The 21974-nt window shown below is 34.3% G+C and overlaps 3 protein-coding genes across 3 annotated transcripts; 2 read left to right on the top strand and 1 right to left on the bottom strand.

Moving 5' to 3' along the window:
• Positions 1-2592: 2592 nt before the first annotated feature.
• LOC108854012 (protein DETOXIFICATION 55) lies at positions 2593-4382 on the bottom strand. Its single transcript, XM_018627498.2, has 2 exons — positions 4240-4382; positions 2593-4131 (listed from the first exon to the last, which is right to left on the bottom strand). The coding sequence occupies exons 1-2, from the start codon at positions 4303-4305 to the stop codon at positions 2698-2700; spliced, it is 1500 nt and encodes a 499-aa protein (XP_018483000.2). The 5' UTR covers positions 4306-4382; the 3' UTR covers positions 2593-2697.
• A 5939-nt stretch (positions 4383-10321) lies between these two features.
• On the top strand, positions 10322-11087 carry LOC108851296 (FCS-Like Zinc finger 15). The gene is made up of 2 exons (XM_018624703.2): positions 10322-10651; positions 10737-11087. The coding sequence occupies exons 1-2, from the start codon at positions 10434-10436 to the stop codon at positions 10927-10929; spliced, it is 411 nt and encodes a 136-aa protein (XP_018480205.1). The 5' UTR covers positions 10322-10433; the 3' UTR covers positions 10930-11087.
• Positions 11088-18785: 7698 nt separating this feature from the next.
• LOC108855592 (protein MTL1) lies at positions 18786-20474 on the top strand. Its single transcript, XM_018629448.2, has one exon. It carries the CDS (start codon positions 19046-19048, stop codon positions 20255-20257), a length of 1212 nt encoding a protein of 403 aa, XP_018484950.1. The 5' UTR covers positions 18786-19045; the 3' UTR covers positions 20258-20474.
• Positions 20475-21974: the final 1500 nt, after the last annotated feature.

The following is a 21974-nucleotide window of genomic DNA, read 5'->3' on the forward strand; positions in this document are numbered from 1 at the left end:
TCTCCACTATAAGTAAGAATTTTCCAGCGAAACAAACTCAATGGAAACATAACCAGATTCATTCCATCTAATGTGTGTTGTATTAAGAATGGTAGCAAATGAACCATTCTCATTGTGAAGGGATAAGGAAAACCCATGCAGCTCCATCTCCTTCCCGGAAAACGAAATGTTGTTTCCAAATGCATCTATGGGGACAATCAAGATCGATGCATTCATCCCAGCTTCGAACACGTTGTTAAGACCCATCCATGAAACAACACACACAGATTGGGTACATTAACCCCTTCACAAACGAGAAAATCATTTGCTATTATCATCAGATTCAAACTTGCTCTTATCATCCGACCAACTGAAAGAAAATGTAGGGAGGCCAGGTTCCATCTACGTGTAAGGGAGAAACACTAATCATATCTTCCTCGTTTTGAGTGAATGATCGATGCATGGTTGAGAAACAAAGATAGTCATAGAAAAGACGAACCTGTGGAATGGGAGAATGAGGCTACGTTGAGTAGGAAGAGAGTCAACAGTGAAGCGATCTTGATCGTCATGGTAGATAAAAAACTGTGTTGGTTTCGAGACTTCGAGTTTGGGGAAGAGAAGCGCCAAACTGTTACTGTGATTTTTGAGAATTTGAAATACGTATGTGTCCGTAGTACGATATCAGCCGTTCGATTTCGTTATTTCTGTTAAAGGCGGTAGTGGAGGATTTATTTTTCATTTTCCTGGTTTTAGAAACGGATAACGTTACTCGACCATTTATGACCAATCGAAATATCACATAGATAATTAAATAATAAATATTAAATTAAATAAAAGTAACTAAAAAGAATTCTTTTACTGACACTAACATCGTAAGCTAAATCTTAAATCATAAATCTTAAATCATAAACTCAAACTTTGTACCATAAACCAAATCTTATACTATAAAACCAAACTATACGTCTTAAACTCAAAACTTACACCATAAACCTAAACCATGAATTCAAACTCTATACCTTAAACCCAAATCATGGAATCTATATTCAAACCCTAAACTCTTAATCCAAACCATATAAGTCTAAGTTTAATTAGGGTTTAGGTTTAAAATTTATAGTTTCGGTTCAAGGTCTAAGATTTGAGTAGGATATACGGTTTGAATTTAGCATATATATATGATTTAGGTTTAGAATATAGGTTTAGATTTATGATCTTTGAATTAATGGTCTAGGTTTTGGGTTTAGTTATACAAGTTTAGGATATATAGTTTGAGTTTATAGTCTATGATTTAGATTTAAGTTATAAGATTTGTGTTTATGATCTAGAATTTAGATTTACGATTTAAGATCTATAGTTTGGATTTACGATTTAGTATCTAGAATTTAAAATTATTATTTAGATTTAAGGTTTAGTTGACATCGTTAGCATCATTAAAAGTTTTCTTTTTAACTATTTCTATTTTAGTTTAATATTTATTATTAATTTACTTACATGGCACTTTAATTGTTCATAAAATATGAGGTGAAAGTTTTGTTCTTTTTTCTCGTTATCTCATTTTTATTGTTGACAAAAAAAAGCTCACGTTTATTTATACTGACTTTAGATCAAAACAACATACAGTGGACACTAGCGGCCATAAAACATCAAGGCTTTGCGAATGCGCTCTTGGGAGCCAAAAGTGTCTCTAGTATTTTGTTAACAACCAAGGAAACAAACACATGATGTGTCACTCTTTATCCCTCCCTACCCATCTTCTTCTGATTTTGTTCCACTACACACACATAGATTCTTCACTAATACGTTAATACATAGATTCTTCTGATTTTGTTCCAACATACCATTGTTGCATCCTCGTCAACCAATCTTTCTTTAATCTTAACCAAAAACATAACTAAATTTCTATAAAAATCTATAATTCTAGATATATTCATGAATTTGTTTGTCACTGACCAAGTCGATCACTTGTTTTCTTTTATATATATCTAATGTTGTTTTTTTAAACCGCACTAAACGTAATCATTCCCCTACCAACATTTAAAACATTAGTTTGGATTAAAATGAATAAAAATGATTTCGTTTAAGATTCTATAACTCTAAAGTTTCAGCTTAAAAGCTTTACTAGTTGTTGTGAAAGATAATTAAGGTGAAGAAAAGAAGCGAGAAGCCACAAGGACACTATATGATGCCTATTTTGGTATGGGTACACATCCACATGCTTGCACATGTGTTCCGGCCAATTAGCTCTTGTTTTCCATGTGGTTCGGTATCTCAATATCCACTCACGCACCACTTATATACTCACGTCATGGTCATTGCCAATCGCATCCATCGAAATCGTCATCACGCAATCGATGATCCACTCGCTTCAATAATGCAATATCTTCAGCATTTTTTTGTTGCCATACAGTTTTACATACTCTCCTTTTCCAATGAAGACATTTATATAAATGTATATAGAATGATTAGGTTGGATTAATTGATTTGAGACAAGTCAAGTAAATAGCGATGGACGAGTATTAAGAATAATTTTTTGGCCGCTTTTACCATTCATTGAACTGTTACAAGAAGCATGTTTATATATAAATATATATGTAACATGTAGTGACAAAAAAAAAAAATATGTAACATGTATGTGTTCTTAATATATAGAAAGTTGTAGAAACAGAAAGAAATCAATGAAACAGCAATATAGATGGTATGAACAACAAACTGAACATTCTGTTAGTGTAGGCCTTCTTCACATTTGACAATAATTTGATCAATATCAGGTAAAATGACGTTTCTGCCCACCAAATCACGAGCCTTTAAGGACTCTTTGTTCCAATCCGTCTTATAGACAACGGTCAAAATAGAGATTGCACAAACGATCTGGGCCCCGAGTAGGCCATAGCATAGGCCCATGAAGTTTAAGCCCCACACAAACGCTAAAACAACAGCCACTGGTGCTCCAACTACATAAAAGGCGTAGAAATTAATCTTGGCTCCTACACGTGGCCTCGCACTGCCACGTAGGATCCCGCAGCTTGTAGTTTGAGGACAGTTGGCAAGCTCACAAGCTCCGATCACCGGTAGAACCGCCGCCGTCAGCTCGAGTACAGCTCCATCCGCCGTGAAAACTCTGCCCCAAGCCTTTCTCCCGACGGTGGTCCCCACAAGCCCGAACACAGATACGGCCACGGCGGCTACCACCGCTACTGCCGCCGCCGTCCTTGCCTTCTCCGGCCGTCCTGCTCCCAACTCGTTGCTCACCCTCGTGGAAACCGCGGCGGAGATCGCCGTGGGGATTGTATACATCAATGACGTCGTCTGGATCACTATGGCGGCCGCCGCTAGCGCCACCTTTGGCTCCGGGAGATATCCAGCGAGGACAGTCATGAACTCGTACCACCACCACTCCAAACAAACCGCTATACAGCTTGGGACCGCGAACTTTATCAGCTTCGACCACACCTCATCAGAACCAGAGTCTCTCGAGCTAGACAGCAGCAACGGCGTTTTAAGACAAGAACTGGTTTCGTCGCTGTTGTGTTCTTCAGAGTATATGTAGCAAAGGAGAAGCAACAAGGAGATGAAGTTGGTGAGAAAAGACGAAACCGCGACTCCGGCGACGCCGAGAGAAATGTAAAACGTGAAGAAAGCTGTAATGGGGAGATGAAGAAGGACTGACACTAACGTGCACCACATCAAAGGCCACGTGGTGCCTTTACAGCGTAAGTAAATACGTAAAGGATGAAGGAAGCTATTTGCTAGGAGATCAGGCAAAGAGAAGGAGCAATAGAGAGATGCGACACGTGTGATGTCTTGTTGTTGGCGGAGGATTAGCATTAGAGGTTGGAGGCTCAGCCAGAGTAGAGAGATGGGAAGAGAAGCTAAGAGGAGGAGAAAGATGGTTCGCTTGAGGGTCAAGGAAGCGAGTGAAGGGTTTTTAGAGCCTATGGCTTGACCACAAAGTGGTTCCATACCGGTGGCTAAACCGGATAGAACGGAATAACCGGTTATGTTGGTGAATCCGACGGCTAATGCTCCCCCGGCCAGCTCGAGGCTACCTAGTCGGCCCATACACACTACGGAGGTCATGTTCTTTAGGTAGTTTAACATGCTCATGGCGGCCACCGGGAAACTTATGTCCCAAATTTTCTTCATCTCCTCCACCACCTTTTCAAATATAAATTGGAATAATACAATTACATTATATAAATGGATATATTTAAAACTCTTATCGAGCCTGTACTGAGAATAGATATTTTAGATATTATAAGATACCTCTGGCATTGTCGGGCTATACTTGTGTTGGAGTTTTATGAGACTTGAGTCTTCTTCTGCCACCATTGTTAGAGTTTGTTTTGATTGAGATGAGAGATTTTAAAATATGAAGAGAAGATGCCCTTTTATAGAGATTTTTTGTTGTGTTTAGTAGCATATGGTTCATAGTTTGGCATAGTGGGGATCAAAAATATATATTCCGTTTTTTTTTATCAAAATTTATTCACTATTTTGTTATTCTTTTCTTAGAGGGGAAACATGCAAACGGAATTAATTAAAAAAAATCCATATTTTTAATTATTAAAGATGACTCTCTGTCATATATTTTTGATAAAATTAGAGATTTTCTTGACCACAAAAGTACGAAATCTGAATCAGATTTTTACGTACATAAAGCGTCACATAAACAAAAGAAAGTATAGGTATGTGGCAATTTAATACAAAAAAATAAATAAAAGGAACAAAAACTCAAATCAAATTTCTTTCTTCACAAGATGCACTGATCAACTTAGTACAAAGTTCCATTATATGATCATCTCTTTATCTAGTTTCAAATCATCTTAAAACAAATGTTGTTAAGGAGTTGAGTTTTCTTATAACTATATAATTTCATATTGAGGCATATACTAATCTCCAGAACCTTCAACAACTATTATGCAGTAGTCAAGAAAATGAAGTGCCAAATAACGTAAACTTTTCTTTGGTTTAAACCTTACAGACAAAAGTAAACTATCATCAGCATCAGATTTTGTTAACCGAGACTGCATTTTTAAAAAAAAATCACAATATGAAGTTAAGATGGACCTAAAATTTAATCTTTATGGTCAAAAAGATTATGCATAGAACTTCCTTGGAACTTTTTTCTAAAATAAAATGCCGATAAAGATATTTGTGGAGCTCAAACTAAAGATATTAGTAGAAATGATATGATTGGTCCATCAGGCTAGAAATGAAACTAGTTAGAATTAGGTATAGGCCAATATCTTGTCTCCCTCTCACTGTTATTATCAACGTAGAATCGACTTGAAAACGAAGTATACCCTTTTTCTCTCCTTTTCCTTCTTATTACCACTCAACTCCTTGCAAGTTATAAGGTGTATACAAATAACATTTTACATTACATCCTGCCTTTGCTTACATAGAAAAATAATCATCACAATTGAAATAATTTAATTGACATAGTTTTCAAATATATATACTGAAAATGATATTGACTATTTATGTTAGCTAAGATATTAGTAATGGTGAGAGTAGCATATTATTAGTGTTTTTAAATTAAATATTCTACTAGATCATGACCCGCCCGGTCGGGCGGTTTTCATATTTTTTGGAAGCATGAGATATATTTTTTTATTGTTATAATTTTTTTTTTTTGATTTTTTGTATATTATAAAGTTAATTATTTAAAAAACAATTATTACATATTTACTCGGTGAATTTTATTATATTCTGATGTCTAATATATTACATATGTCTGATATATAAACAAAAAGTGTTTAGTTTCATCATTTTTATTATTATTATTTTTTTGGAAGTGATCGTAGGTGTGTAAAGATAATGTAGAAAATCAGTATTTATAGTTTAATTTTAGGGTAACAATAATGTACCACCGATATATATACTAAACCAATTAAGTAATTTATAATAAATACCAAATCACACTATATGGTTACCGAGATATTATGTATAATTGTAATGACTTGGTGAATGTATTTTTCCATAAAATATTTTCTTTGAAAGTAAAATTCGAGATATCTATATCTGTTATGTAAATAATCATATGCATCGAATATATACTACACAAATATTCTCTAAGGCAATTTCTTAATATATCTTATTAGCGAAATCACCCATAATTTTAAATATAGAATTATGGGTCATTTTGTTAATCTATTAAACATGTTTTATAAATAAATTTAATATTTTTAGTGTTATATATTTTTAGTTTTATAATAGTTATATTTATATTTATATGTCTAGTTAACATTATTATTCAGACCCGTGCATATACACATAATTTCAATTTTATTAAGATATTAAACTAATATAAAATAATTAGTCAAACATTTGTTAAAATTTTGGTATTTTATATATTTATGTAGACAAAAATGTATAATGAACATTTACAGTAGACTAATATAATAAAATTTGGTTTTATTTTATTTTGTTTTTTATAATAAAATTCTAATTAAAATTATTTTATAATAAAATTATAATCATATGACTATTTTATAGTAGATAAAAATGATACATCTTTTTTAATAGAGAAGATATATTCTCAAAGAAATGTTTATATGTATTCTTAAGGTTTGGTGGTATTAAATTCAATTTTAATAATATTACATATTACGTAATATAGAGGTAAATAGAATCTGTACATATATTTGTACATAATATGTTATGTTGAACCCAAGGACAATTTTAAACAATAATCGTATGCAACTATGCACTAACTTAAATAAAGAAAAGATGGAGTTGCTAATCGTATGATTATGAACATGAATATATTTCAAATCTTTTAATTAGCGTTGGACCATTTATTTCCTAAACCAACAAAATAAAAGAAAGAGTCTCAGTGTATTAATGAATTCATGTGGATATCATATACCTATACAAGAGAGTGTGTATTTAATTTAAAATCTTACAAAATAATAGTTAGGTCTATTATAATGTTTTTGTTTTAATAAGATAGATTCTTTTGCTTCTCCGGCACGTGGCTTATTCCTCCTACTTACATCTCCATCGTTGATCTCGATATCTCTCAATCTACGCGTAACACACGCATAGACATGCCTAACCTATATGTGTAACATTGTTTGTGTGATACTTCATCGTAAAAAACAATGTTCGCTTAAACTCCTATAGTAAACACAATGTTGGTTTAAAACCAAAATGTTTTAGATTTGGTGAACTGTGATGGTTAGTATTGTCCTTTAAATGGAATCGTGCATGGTAAGACATTTCTCACTAGATATAGCACTTAAGTCTTCTCCTTTGTTATTCTTATCTCCGACATTTCTACTGTGCTTTTAGACTATAACATAATGCTGCAATGATTCCACATTGAACAAATTTCTATAATGGAAACATAAATATATTATTCTATATGTTGTTGTCCACATTGTGGCTTACTAGTTCATATAATTTGACCATTTTTTGGGTTGAACCCATTCAACATAACTAATCAAGCAGTAATTAATGGAATATCTTGAAAAGCAAAGCAAAAGTCAAATGTTAAGATCCGGTTTGTGAAATTTGTCATAATCAAATTATTCGCTGTTGTTTAATTATTGACCAATTGACTTTATAACGGCAGATGAATAGACTAGAGGAGGAGCAAATTCAATACTCTCTTAGTTTCATATTATAAAGAGATTAATCAAAATTTGTTTGTTTCAAAATATAAGTGTTTTTCATTATTCTATGTAATTTTTATTTTTATTGGATACAATGCGACCAATCAAATGTAGCTTATTTGATTAGTTCAACTATGCATAATTTATATTTCAACTGATATTTTAAAAATAAATAATAATTTTCTTAATTTTTATGTATTTTTATAAAACTACTTACATAAAAAACAGAAAGAGTATGATTTACTTAAACTAATATTCACTCAGTTCTATTTGAATTGTTGTTTTACATTTGTACATACAAATTTAAAATATATTTAATTTTATGTATATATTAAAATAAAATTATCATTATCTATACACCTAACAACGTTTCAATTAATAGAAAGATAAACTAAAAATATAAATAATCACATACCATATAAAATTAATAAATTTTGAAAACGACATTAATTTTGAACAAAAATTTATCTACAAATAAAATTAGAATAAAACTGATGGAGTACTAAATAAGCTGATAATATATTAAAATAATAATCTATACTGGTTTTGAGTTTGATAAATGTAAAAAATTAACATAATCTGCCATGCTCGAGTTGACGCTTTACCCTTCTCTAGTAGCATATACTAGCAACATTAATAATTCCGGCTTTGACGAGATGAAATGACCAAAAAAGAAATCCATTATCTTTTGGATTTGTGTATCACTTGGCATCCACCAATCACCATTAATGTTTGATAGATTACCCCTTTAGACGAGAGAACACAATATTATAAAGAACTATATAAGGAAAATGACAAGAAAAAAATAGGATAAACGAATGAATTAGAAAAGCAAAGGCAATTTGTTTAAACTTTAAAGTAAACGACAGCAACTAGGTCATAATTGGCAACCATGCATGTCTCTTAGTTACTATGTCTTGTCTACGATGTAATCGTGGCGACTAATCGCATGCTCAATAATAAGTAAACTTTAAGTTACTCTGCAAATCTTGAAAAGCAGAATAAATCATAATTTACAACCATGCAATATAGTGCCGATTTTTTTCTCTATTTAAGCCCAGTTTGGTTATGATGTGTGGTTGATAATTCACAGAATTCACTTATATAAACGGGTTAAGAAATCGAAAGTTCACACTGATTCATACTCCAACTGAAAAGATTAGATTCACTAGCATCATGTTTGCAAGAATACCAACGTGAAAACTTATGTTTGTGTAGAGTCATGATGTTTAATAGTCCAATCATCAACAATAAGAGTGGTGCTTTTCAAAATTAACCTTTGCTTGTATCTAAACCAACAACCCCACATCACCCTACAAATTATAACATAAGAAGAGACCATTATTCGAAATAGAAAATCATGTTAAACTTTTCTTGTCACTAAAAAAAAGGAATTTAAAGTTTTTAAAATGGTTCAAGAAATAGAAGGAAGCCAACATAACATTTGAACCAATATAAGCTACATCTGGATTATAAATTAGTGAAATAAAATCATTTGGAATGATTTATTCCATTAATTTCATAAAGTATCATTTAAATTGATGAAACAGAATTATCATTCCATAAATTTTACATCAATTTCATTAAAATAGTATAGAAAATATGAAGAAAAATATTCTTATACATTCTCTACAAATTTAACAAAAATGAATCAATTTCATTTTCACTTACTTTTCATATTGTTGTATTCATTTTTATTTCACTAGTTACATAGTATGTCTACTATTTATGTCTGTCGATGTAAAAAATGCAAAAAAAAATATATATCCAAAATATGAGAGAGACCATAAGAGCATGAGCATTCGTGCTCTAAAAATGATCTCTTAATAAAATAAATATAATCAATTATAAATTAAGAGAGAAAATCATGAAGTGTTTTCTGCCAATAATTATTTGTGAAAGTCACAAATATAAAGTGTCTTAACGCTGGTGGTTAGTTTTGTTAATTTTCTTTTTTGAAAAATGTTAAATTTATTCAAAAAAACATTTTTACTCTAAGTGAGACTAGGTACTTAGAGTTTATAAGTTGTTACAGACTTGATCTCTTTAAAAAATATTTTAAACTTATCTAGTTGCAAACCATATGCTCATGGCTCCATCGAATGAATGCTGTCCCATTCTCTGGATGGAGGAGATACGATTCTTTGTGATCTTGTCAATAACCTTTATCCCTGTTGCAGCTGATGCTCTAACTAGCAAACTGATGCTGATGCTCTAGTTATCTGAATTTGTGCATTCAAATCATTGAAAAAGTTAAAATATTGAAGCTATTCATAAGAAAATGAACAAAAGGAAAAGAAAATGAGTGATGGAAGTAAATAGAGGTTTGGGCCTTTATTGAAATAACGTGTTTGTAGACTTTAACAATATGGGCCATATAAAAAACTCTGACCCACTCCATTATATAATCAGCCCAGTCAGCCTTTTGTCTCCTTATTTTGATTCAACAGCAAAAGTGAAGAAGACCTTTTGAAACGCAACACGAATACAAACTCTCATCTGGTAGTTGTAGACTTATGGAACAAAACGACAAAATGAAACTAGATAACTTTTGAGAAGTTATCAAAACTTGGGTAAAAGAAAAAAAAGTTACACAAGTCATGAAGAGGAGGATAAACACGTGGCGAGTATCAAGCAAAAGAAATCAAATCAATCGTCCTCACGTAGTACACTTGTAGGTCCCACCTATCCTCTATACCACCTTTTTAAAACCATTTTATTAAAACATTTTTCATTACCAAAACTTCTTCTTCTTCTTCCTCTCGCCATTAACACCTGAAAATCTCGAAACCATAAAAGAAAGAAGAATAGATAATGAGATAAAACCTAAAAGAATAGATGAAAATGGTGGGCCTTAGTATTGTTTTGGAGTCTACTAACAACAACACTCTCAGCAACGGCTTTGCTAGTCCCAAACCGTTTCAAGTCGTCAACAAATCCACCGCCATCGCCTCCGATCTCCGCCGTGGAAGCTGTCATCCGGATTCTGGGTTTCTCGAACGTTGTTTTCTCTGTAGAAGGAAGCTTCTTCCGGCGAAAGATATCTACATGTATAAGTAAGTCATCTACGAAAATATATCATTTTTTTCTTACATGTCTTGTGTTAATGTTATGGTTTTGTTGTGGGTTTAAATATGTCAGAGGTGATAGAGGGTTCTGTAGCGTGGAGTGTAGATCGAAGCAGATGGTCATGGACGAAGAAGAAAGCTTTAGGAGAGAGAACTGTTCGTTCATGGCTGTTAAAGCAACAAAGCCTGACTCTCCGGCCCCGACGTCTTCAGGCTTAGGCGGTGGTCATCACCGTCACCGTCACCGTCGTGATCCGAGAAACTGAGCAGGCGGTTTGGAGAAAGCATTTGGAAACTGAAAAGTGTGATTTGACTTTTCCACCCTTGGACTTATTTTTGTCGTTTTGTTTTATGAGATGTAAAACCAGAAGGGTGTTTTCGGTATTTCTAGTTTTTGCATATCTATGGTAGCCCCTAGTTTTTATTTGCTTCTCTTTCTTGGTGGCTTTACCTTTTTGCCTACATTATCTATCACCAACTCTATAGTTAATGTTTGATGGAACTTACTTAGAGTAGAGAGAGTGTATCTGTTTTGTTTCCACCATTCAACTTTATTTTTAAGAGGTTAATACTCTTTAGAAAAGATGACCTCCTCATGAATTTTAGGATAAAAGGGTTTTTGTAGTATAGTAGTGGTTAGCGATAGAAAAGATGCCCTTCTCATGAATTTCATAGGATAAAAGGGATTTTGTAGTATAGTTGTGGTTAGTGATAGACTATGTTGATCTAATCCATAATGCGACAACCAACATGACACGTAATTAAAATGATACTTACTAATTATATGCTCTTTATATTATAATATACAAATAAAAAGATATTCTCTTTGGTTTCATGCGAATTTGATTCAGTGTGTAGGAGAGAATCTTAAGCTTTTGAGCGACATATGTTTCTATATATTTTTTGTATGTCGCTGTTAGACGTGTATTGGAATTTTTTATAGGATTTCAACGAAACTATACTGTAATATTCGTTCATTACAGAATAAGAAAACATTTACTAACTTCTATGCTTTTTATATGCATCACATGAGAATGAGAAATGGACTATTTGGAACCTTTTACAACGTTATTTTGTTTTATTCATAAAGTAAAAGTATTATATGTATAGTGTACAAATGAATACTACACAAGATTAGCATGTTCTATTAACTACCTTTCGGTCAACCAAAATTTTCCAAAATGATGATAATAGATTTCAACTAAAAATTTCCAAAATGATGATAATAGATTTCTGGTTCTCATGTCAGAACGTACATTCTGTAAATTAAATTAATTAATATCATTGAAATTTTTGTATTTTTCAAATTAGTGATAACTGAGATCAAAGAAAAAAACGTGAGAAATACAACAAATCATATAAAATGTCAAACATACGATCAAATAAAACAGATCTATTTGCAGATGACATATTCAGATAAAATGTTTTTAACGACTTTCAGATAAAATCCTTAGCATAGTGAGTTCCACCTTCTTTTTTCTCAAAATAAAGAACAATTTGTACTCAGATTCAGAGTGCACAAACATGATTTTTTTTTGTGCAAACAAATCTTCCATTAATTTAAAGCTCCATACCAGAATGGTAGAGTTCAATAATACAAGCAAAGTTAAACATTAAAAAGCTTGAAACAAGATAGAGATTTGGATAAAACAACTGCGAATCCAGCAAATCTAAGAAAAAATTCAGATGCGTTGAAGAAGCAACTTCGAACATGACGAAGAGCAATAGAGACGGCAACATATGTATTATATATCTTGCCTTTAATAACTGGCTCATATCTTCGGTTTCCGTCAAAACGAATTCCGTTGTTTCTTCAGACTCCGTACAAGTCGCTACACAAGAAAACAAACAGAGTATGGCACTAACATGATAATGTGAGTTTCACTCGAATAAGAAAAGAAAATAAAAGAAAAGGTAATTATCATCCAGCAACTAAAAGAATATTATCTCTTGGTCAAGTTTGGTTCTTAGTTTTCTTTGCTGTTTGGAATAATGCGGGTCAAGTTAATTTTGACATTTTGCTTTGTCTTTGTGTGAAAAAATTGTCACATGAAATGTATTGATTACTACTTCCATATTCATAGGATCCGACTGCAAAGAGCATCACCTTACCTTACATATCTCTCACTTTTCAAAGTGAGTTAAAAATGTATTGGTGGGGTTTAAATTAGTTTTGTGACCAGCCTTTATTTAATGCAACAGGACTAGAGAAGAGAATCTCGAAGTCTTTAAGTTGAACATACCACCACCTTAATGCTCTTTTTTTTTTTTCCCTCAAGGTTTTAATATTGATAATAGAACGGGCAAAACCCAATACATTGTCTAAGCCCATACAGCAAACAACAATACATCCTAAAAACCCAAACAAACTATAGGCTACCTACAACAGAACAGACGGGCCTCAAGCCCAACCCAGAACACCCGACCGACACCCGCATGCCCACTTGTCGAAGAGACCGGACACGTGTAAAGATCCTACCGTTCCGAGCGACACGCGTCACTTCCGTCTCGATTCGACCGACACTGCCTGGGATCGTCGCCGGAGCTTCTTCACCGTGTAACCCGTTGCGACGGAGCTCTGATAACCAAAGAGCCTCCATCGTAACCACCATTTTTCTTTATCCGCTCAATCATCTTTCCGAAGAGCTTCCTCGATCCAATCGAGTTCTCAACGAGCAAAGAGAAACCAGAGACGAGAACCATTTGAGCGCACAAACCAAGAACCGCAACACCAAACACGAGCCACAACAGGACTACCAAAAGGCCCAAGAACCATGACCATCTAAAGCCGACGAGGCACGACTGAAGGAGCCGTCACCTCCCGGAGCCAAAACCGAAGACATCGGAGCTGACGTAGCCTCCGACTCCCAGGAACAAGAAACAGCGTCGGCAGATCTGTAAGAGACTCCACCCCCCGTAAAAGAAACACCAACTGTAAGAACGAAAAGCTTCACCACGCCACCATCTACACGACCGCGCCTTAACTCCACGGACAGAAACACCATGGGAGATCTAGTAGCAGAGATCAGGCAAGGCAGAGGGAAGAGGGAAACCGAAGGAAACTGATGGAAACTATCTTTGCTTTAACTCAAAAGGCTCCGGCGGCGGCACGCACGCTCATGCGCCGGCCGACCGCCGGACCAAAAACAGATCTGCTTTCTCTCTCTACTTGCTCTTTAAAGTTTAAATTAATGCAATACTATTTTCCTTTTACCATAACACCTGCTTCATTTATTAACAATGGTTCTTATTGCATGCCTGACCTTTTTTTAATCACTGGGAAAATTTGAACTGAACTATACAGCTGGTAAACTCATACTTACATATGTCAGGTTGTATAATTATAAATGTCTATCTTAGGAAATTGTTAAATTCAATAACTATTATCTTCTAGAGCTTTAGTCATTATTTCATATGTTTCATAAAAAATGTAACTTAAACATTTGTCACATATATCAAAAAATAATTGAAGTGCATTTATATTCTATTAATTTCATTTATTTAACCAATAATATTTGAGATGAATAAATTTATTTATAATTAATATCAATATGTTTTGCAACTAATAATTATAATTTACATTAAAATTATAGAATGACTTTTTTGTATAATAAAAAAAGAGTATTTGCACTCCATACACACAAAATCCACCTTATTTGCACTCCATACACAATATCCCCCCAATTTTCCTCCCTCCATCTTTACCATTCCCCTCCCCCCCACCCCCATTCTATGGTATCCCACTTATTTTAGGGTATTGAGCTAATTTGCTCTAAAAAAAAATGACACTTGAAAAAAATACAGAAGGAATATAATCCCAGCTAAGCTTAAACGGATAAGGTTGCGTTATTTTAGTGTAAGTGTATTTGATAATGAAGGTCAGAATGCCACATGTTCCTTTGAACTATCATTCTTAATGTAAAATCCACCCTTTTCCAATTATAATACTCAAAAGGTTAGAGACTGTAGAATATATTTTCGTAATGGAAACACAAATCACTAGTGTAAGTAAAACGCTTTTTGATTATATTACTCATAGAGTTTTTTGACAGTGTTTGAACGCAGAATGTGTCCATAAGCATTAGCCCTAATGCAACACTTTTGTAGAGATGAGAGTGGGCTGAACCTGCCACGAAGACTTACTGTTCAAGGAAAAATGTGAGCTATTAAGTACAACGCCTTATGTTCATTATCTGAGCTTTGCTAATTTTATTTACAAACATGAACCTAAAATGTTTTAGAATCTTTCACAATCCAACTCTTCTTTGTTATTTTTTTTGGATGACTAAAGCCACTTCCTCCTTCTGCTGCTATTTCTTTATCAGAATGTAAGTTTTAGCAACCTTGCTTAGCTAAATAAGGTATATTTCATAATCTTCTCTCTTGAATATCAAATTAGAAATACATTTTTCTCCTGTTTGATCTTGTTGATTATGCCCTTTGGACTGGAACTCACACTTTCATGTTGTTAATGCTTTCTGAAGAAGGCTTCAGCCTCGGGTCCTGATATTGGATTATACATCAATAACGAAGAAACATCAATATATCGGACTGGTTTCACAGTTTTTACCTTTTGTATTACAACTAAAATGGATATACTCATATACATAAACCGCGAGACTCTTGCAAGTTACTTCCACGAGTTTGAAACATAAGGCCGGGAAGAGTTTGCTTGCAACCCTCGGGAGCAATCCTCTGTTTTACAATCTGTGTTAATTGTTTGTAAGACTAAGACCTAACTGCTAGTCTAAGAAACTGCACAAAAGCATATGATAATAACAAGCTCACTAAGCGATTAAAAAATTATATACCCGCCATGTAGTTATAAAATTATATACCCGCCATGTAGTTATAAAATGATACATTAATCAGTTCATATAGTTATAAAACAAATGAAAAGTTAAACTACTAAACAAAAAATTGGTTTTAATCTTTTAAAAAAACTAAGTAATATTTATACAAAAGCTTAAAGTTTATAAAATAGCCCAATAATTTTTTTTTATATGACACAACCAGTTTTATTTATTGTATTGTTTTTTTACCAATTAAAAAAATTATAGATCAGTTGGGTTGCTTAAGTATGAAAACCATAATTTTATAATATACTTTTGTTTTCTTTATTTTAATTATCATAAAGCTTTCAATTTTTTTTCACAATTTTTATATATTTTTATTAATTGAGTTAAAGTAGATGAAACTAAAATATTGTTCTTTATTGTTTTAGAAAATTGGATGTCCTATACGATAATGCTTCAATTTTGAACATTGCAGATATATTTTGAGAAGTAAGAACTCAGATATTAAAACAAAGGACGAGAGTATCCTGACTGTTGACCCATTGCATGAAGGGCTTCCTCAAAAATTCAAATGTACTCTCAGCATCACGGTTGAGATGGACGGTCTTCTCATAGACCACATAAATTTTTTTAACTTTTTTGAGTGCCTAAGCACATACAAATTTTGAGCCCACCTAAAAAGTATGTTTAACGAAAATAACAAAAAGTACAAGTATTCGAGCCTAAGATCCTTACGCATACTATAGAAGCACGCAACCATTACACTACATCAACTTTGTTTAAATTGGTGCTCTTAAATTTTACTTATTTGGCGCCTAAACAGGAAGCTTTCTCTGCTTTAGGTCAGGGCCCTCTGCTTCTTTGTGCCCCTATCCGTGTCAGCTATTTCTGAAACAATTGATTGCAATATGCAAGAAGTTAATGCCATATATGATTTGGACAAATTATTTGGGCCTTAGTTTATCTGGGCTTAAGGCCTAAGGAATCCGGACGGTATTGACTATCTTTAACACAATGGGACTATTTTGAAAAAAAAAATGTTTACGCAAGCACCAAGTTTTCTTACTAGTGGACTTCCTTGTTTGTGTCACGACCCAGTTAGGCCAACTCCAACGGTGGGTTTAGCATAGGTTTCTAACTAATTAAAAGAATCAAAAAAATCAAAAAGCAAAAAAATGTGTAAGAAGAGTTTGTTGCAGAATGAGTTTAGCGAACCCCTTTAAAAACTTTGATTACAGATGTCATTTTTAATCTGAGTAATCTTTTTGTACAATATAAAAAAAAATAACTATAAACTAAATCATTATCAAAAATTAATATTTTATCATTAAAAATTGGATATGAGCATCTCCACCATTGGAGGTGCTCTTAGATACTATCTTCTAGTTAAGCATTAGATAAACAGATGAAGTGGCGGTGGTTGTATGTAAAGCGAGGCCAGGCTTTAGCGAGACTGTGTCCACACAAACTAGCCTTGAATGTAGGCAGCTATAAATCAATCGATCTCGATCTCTCTACGAAGTACCAAGACTAGTAGTCTATTTTTCTTTTTGGTAAAAGTACACTAGTAGAGTCTTTTTTTTTTTTTTTTTGATCAAGTACACTAGTAGAGTCTATTACGTGAAGCTTCTCTTCTTTTTACTATTATACGTAATCAAACCATAATTTACAACCTACACAATATATCATATAATGTGTATTATATTCAGTCAATGATTAATTAAATACACATTATACGATATATCATATAATGTGTATCATACACTAGTTCGTTGGTAGTGTGCTCCCAAGGTGGCGTGACATCTTTCCTAATCTCTTACTCTTATGTCTCTGCGTTTTTCTAGAGTAAAGACAAAACAAAGATAAAAGGATATGCATGCATGTGAGCCTCTTCTTATCAATCCGACGGCTCTAATTGTAAACTTAAGCGGTAACATGCACCATTGGATTCTCCATTTCACCCATGATAATAAATGAAGATAGGTAAACACCAATTTCTATAAAGCATTCACTTATTCATTTAAGTTGGATTCTTGTTCATTACGTCAAATATTCTAACTTTCGTGATGGTTTTGTTTAATTGTTTTTTTGAAAAATTACATACAAATTATATGGGGGGACAAAAATAAAATAGAAGACGTGTCTATGAGAGAGACGAGACAATGGTCAATGGTGCAATAAGCTCAAAAAGACATGAAAATTCAATGTTGTTTCTGGACCACTCTTTTTTTTTTAATGACAAAAAACCACTCTTTCTTTCTTCTCCATATATCCGTTTTACAAATTACAAACCAAGATTTTATAAAAATCAGCAGCTAATCCAAGAGAAACGTCGTCTTCGATCTGGTGTAAGAATTCAAGGTCGGATAAAATATTCACAATGTCTGTTTCAGTTCGTTATCTATTTCGGTTCGTTTTCAATTAACTATTCCCAGACGGTTTCCAAATAATGTATCTAGATAATCATCATACACACACAAAAGAAAAATTCGCAAATATTGATTCTCACACAAAACAAAACAAATATCGATTTTAAAGATCCATAATAATACAACTCTCGCCTAATACGCTATGAAAAGAATGAAACAAGAGGTTTGCATTGCACATACTGGAACAACACTGTCTCCCATCATTATTCTTCTCTCAGATCATCAATTCACCTTGATCCTTTCTTTCTCTAAAACTGTCATATGGGGAGTTAACATTTGTGTAGGCATTAACCCTGTTCTTTCTTAAGCTCCAAATATATAAAGCATATAAGCATCAGATACCCCGCTACAAAGGTTATTTTCAAAGCCAGCTTCAACAATCTCTACTTAAAACATCATTTGGTATTTTTGCTCAACAACAGTTAATATATAACTTAGGCCCGTCTCGTACTCTGTGTTTGACCCTGTCCAAAGTCTATTTTTACAACAATAATCAAAAGGATTTTGTTGAAAAGGACCCTAATTTTCTTTTAAAAGGGTCATAAACAGTAACTAAAATTATGAAGAAAATGTCGTAGACCCGGTGCAAATGCACTTTTAGTACATGCCAAGAAACGGGCCATGCTAGTAACCTAAGTCGTGTTACGAACATGTAATGAGTCGCTGATATATGGGGTATCTCTAGTATATATATTGTCTAGTAATGTAGCTAACTTTAGGTAGAAGGTTAGGGTAGGGTAATGTTTAAAGAGAAACAAAAGACTGGTTTTAGTAATGGTGATAGAAATAGCAAAAAAGAAAAGCCACGTGGATGTGGGTTTGCATAATGGACCAGAAAGAAAGCCTTTTTAGTCCTAAACTAAAATGTGATTACTAGTATTAGAGAGAGAGAGAAAGAAGTCGTTAGTCAGAAACCCACGTGCACCTGGGAACTCGACCCCTCTTTCTCTGCACAAACCCACTCCTTCATTTCCTCCATTTTCATTCTCACTCAAGCAATCTCTCTCTTCTCTCTCTTTCTCTCAAAAGAAGTGAACTAATGAACCTGAAAGCTGACTTCTCCTTCTTCTTCGTTTAGATGCTCTGAACCTCTCTCTCTCTCTCTTTCAGAGAACTAAAAAAAAAGAGAAGAGTCGTGGTCGTGGTCGTAGTCATCAATGGTGGAAGCAAAGGATCAACAACAAGAGATGGGAGATGGGATGCAATGCGTGAACCATCCCTTCACGAAGAACCCAGGTGGGATCTGCGCTTTCTGTCTCCAAGAAAAGCTCGGAAAGCTCGTCACTTCCTCTTTCCCTCTCCCTAAACACCTCTCCTCCTCCTCCACTTCCTCCTCCTCTCCTTCCTTCAGATCTGACTCCGTAGGCTCCACCACCACCACTGTCGCCGGAGCTAATCTCTCTGCCTCTCTCACCCTCTCCGCCTCAGGAGCCAGAAACGTCACAGCAAACAACAACAACAACAAGCTTCCGTTTTTACTTGCAAAGAAGAAGGCTTTAACTCCCTCCTCCTCCTCGACGAACATCGTTTACAAGAGAAGCCAGTCAACGACAACGACCGCGTACAGAGTCTCTGACTCCAGCTCGAGGAAGCGGAGTGGGTTCTGGTCCTTTTTACATCTCCACTCTTACAAACACAACAGCAGCAGCAAGAAAGTCGGAAACTTTCACGACTCCTCCTCCAGACCGCAACAACCCACAAAACATACTGAAAACGCTTTGTCCAAAACAGAGACAACGACGACTGTTGTCGGAGCTTCCTCGTCGATGTCAAAGAGAGTGAACGGAGGTGGGAGTAGTAGTAGTAATAACAGAAACGGCATCGATGTGATTGTTGAGGAAGATGGAAGCCCCAACGTTGTGGTTCCACCGAGCGAGAGGAAAGTGTCGAGATCCAGATCCGTTGGGTGTGGGAGCAGAAGCTTCTCCGGAGACTTCTTCGAGAGGATCACTAACGGGTTTGGAGACTGTGCTTTGAGAAGGGTTGAGTCACAGAGAGAAGGTGGTAGCAACAAAGGCAAAGTTAGTAGTAGTAGTAGTAGCAATGGTGGGGGTGTGAGGGAAATGGTGAGATGCGGTGGGATCTTTGGTGGGTTTATGATAATGACGTCATCCTCTTCTTCCTCTTCGTCTTCCTCATGGGTATCATCATCATCAGCTGAACAGCAACAACAGCAACATCATCAGAACAACGTGGGTCATGGTGGAAGGAGCAGAGGTTGGGGATGGGCGTTTGCTAGTCCAATGAGAGCTTTTGGTTCTTCTTCTTCCTCTGGGAAAAGAGGTCGTACGATTACAGATTCTACAAGCAAGAAGAACTCAGCTCCAAACTTGGATGCTATTCCTTCATTGTTGGTAGTCAAAAGCTAAAATTAAAAGCCCACGTTGCAATAAAAGTGTTTTTGTTTTCAGTCTCAAAACAAGAAAGTTTACGTTAAGGCTAGTTTCATGTTTTTCATCATTTTAGATGTTTTCTTGAACATTGGGTTTGATGATCTAATAGTATTATTGTAATGTTACACTACCTCTTCTATGTTAATTATCATCTTTTTTTTTTTCAAATAAGAGGAGAGTGGAGCTTAGGATACTTGGGAGCCTTACTTCTGTTTATTTGTCTTGTTCTCTTGATTATTTTTCTTATTGTTTTGTCATTCTAATCTCTACTTAGAAGAACCATCTGTCTTACTTTATGTTGTCATTATGATGTGTTTTCTTAGCATGGTTAATTAAATTAGTAGCACAAACCTCACTGGAAAAGCCAGTCAAAGATGAGGTTTTGAAGGGTTTGACTGGCTTTTAAAGTGTGAGTTTTGTTTTAAATGAGTGAATCAAAAGGCACATGCCTTTGCACATGCATTATGATTCCATGGTCCCCAACAAAAAACTTGCATTTTTTGTTTTGTTTCTTATATATTTTGCGACCCAACAAAATTAAGGCATTAACAAACGGCTGTACTGCTAGCTACATGCACACATCAGTGATAGTGATAACCTAATCTTTTCAACAGTGCAAACTTGGTTTCACATTGATATTGTTAAGTGGATCAACGACATAACAAAAAACAGAAGATTTTGTTATTATATAACGTGTAGAAGAGGACGTTAAGGGGTCCATGAGATAAAATTACATATTGAAGATTCTGCAAAGCCGAAGAGACAGGGGAAAAAGGGCCTCCTTCTCATTATTATTTGTATTTTTCCATGTGGACTTTTATGCATGTTCCAGAGACCAAAACTATGAAGTATAATAGAGTATTTAAAAGCTGATCATGTGTCATTAGACCAGTTTAGCAGGATCGTTCCAAGAGATCAAGATCTCAACTAAATTACTAGGCATGTTCTTGAATTACCACTCACACACTAGCATTAAGATGTTCTACCTAGACTAGGATTATTATACGGACACTCGGAACGCAAAGAAGAAAAAAAAACGGGGTCTAGATGCACAAAACTAATAAGAATTGCTTGTAAGCAGTAATGATTTTGTTTTGAAACAATAACATTTATTAGAATTGAAATGTAAAGGCAAAAAACAAAGTAGTCAAACAGTACAAGTCGTAATCTGAACGAAACACACGGTCCACTAGTTGACACTCTCTAGAATGATTAATACTACGAAGATGGGTGTAAATCAATTCATTATATTAAACTAACAAAGTTATTTCAAGTCCATAGATTTGATCATTCCACCCTCTAGAATTTAATGGTTTTCGCCGACCCATCTGATTCAATCATGTTGTGTGACAAGAACATGTTGGGTCTATATAAACACTGTTCATGATGGGGTCAAAACCCCATCCATTTAATACCACCATGACTTCATATGTTCATGTGTTGCGTTGTGAGTTTGGTCTCTCATTTTCATAGTTATTGCCAAAGCTAACAACAGAATCTTAAAGCGTCTGTAGTCGCCGAAACCAACTTCTTGTCATTAATGAAGGCCAAGCAGCGCCTGAAAAGAAAACACGATGGTCGTACACTAGAACGGCATGCAGTTTGTATCGGTGTGTTTTGTTTGTTTGTCAAGTTCTCATCTGTGTCTCAAATTTATCCACATAGTTTCACTCTTCTGAAACGTAATGATTTG

The sequence above is a fragment of the Raphanus sativus genome, chromosome 4 (assembly GCF_000801105.2).
Source record: "Raphanus sativus cultivar WK10039 chromosome 4, ASM80110v3, whole genome shotgun sequence".
Taxonomy (NCBI): Eukaryota; Viridiplantae; Streptophyta; class Magnoliopsida; order Brassicales; family Brassicaceae; genus Raphanus; species Raphanus sativus.

Excerpts from the sequence above, each read along its gene's own strand:
- LOC108854012 (XM_018627498.2), bottom strand. The coding sequence starts at position 4,305 with ATGGTGGCAGAAGAAGACTCAAGTCTCATAAAACTCCAACACAAGTAT. Across the intron at positions 4,132-4,239 it reads ATAGCCCGACAATGCCAGAG|GTGGTGGAGGAGATGAAGAA; the intron begins GTATCTTATAAT and ends ATATTTGAAAAG.
- LOC108851296 (XM_018624703.2), top strand. The coding sequence starts at position 10,434 with ATGAAAATGGTGGGCCTTAGTATTGTTTTGGAGTCTACTAACAACAAC. Across the intron at positions 10,652-10,736 it reads AAAGATATCTACATGTATAA|AGGTGATAGAGGGTTCTGTA; the intron begins GTAAGTCATCTA and ends TAAATATGTCAG.
- LOC108855592 (XM_018629448.2), top strand. The coding sequence starts at position 19,046 with ATGGTGGAAGCAAAGGATCAACAACAAGAGATGGGAGATGGGATGCAA.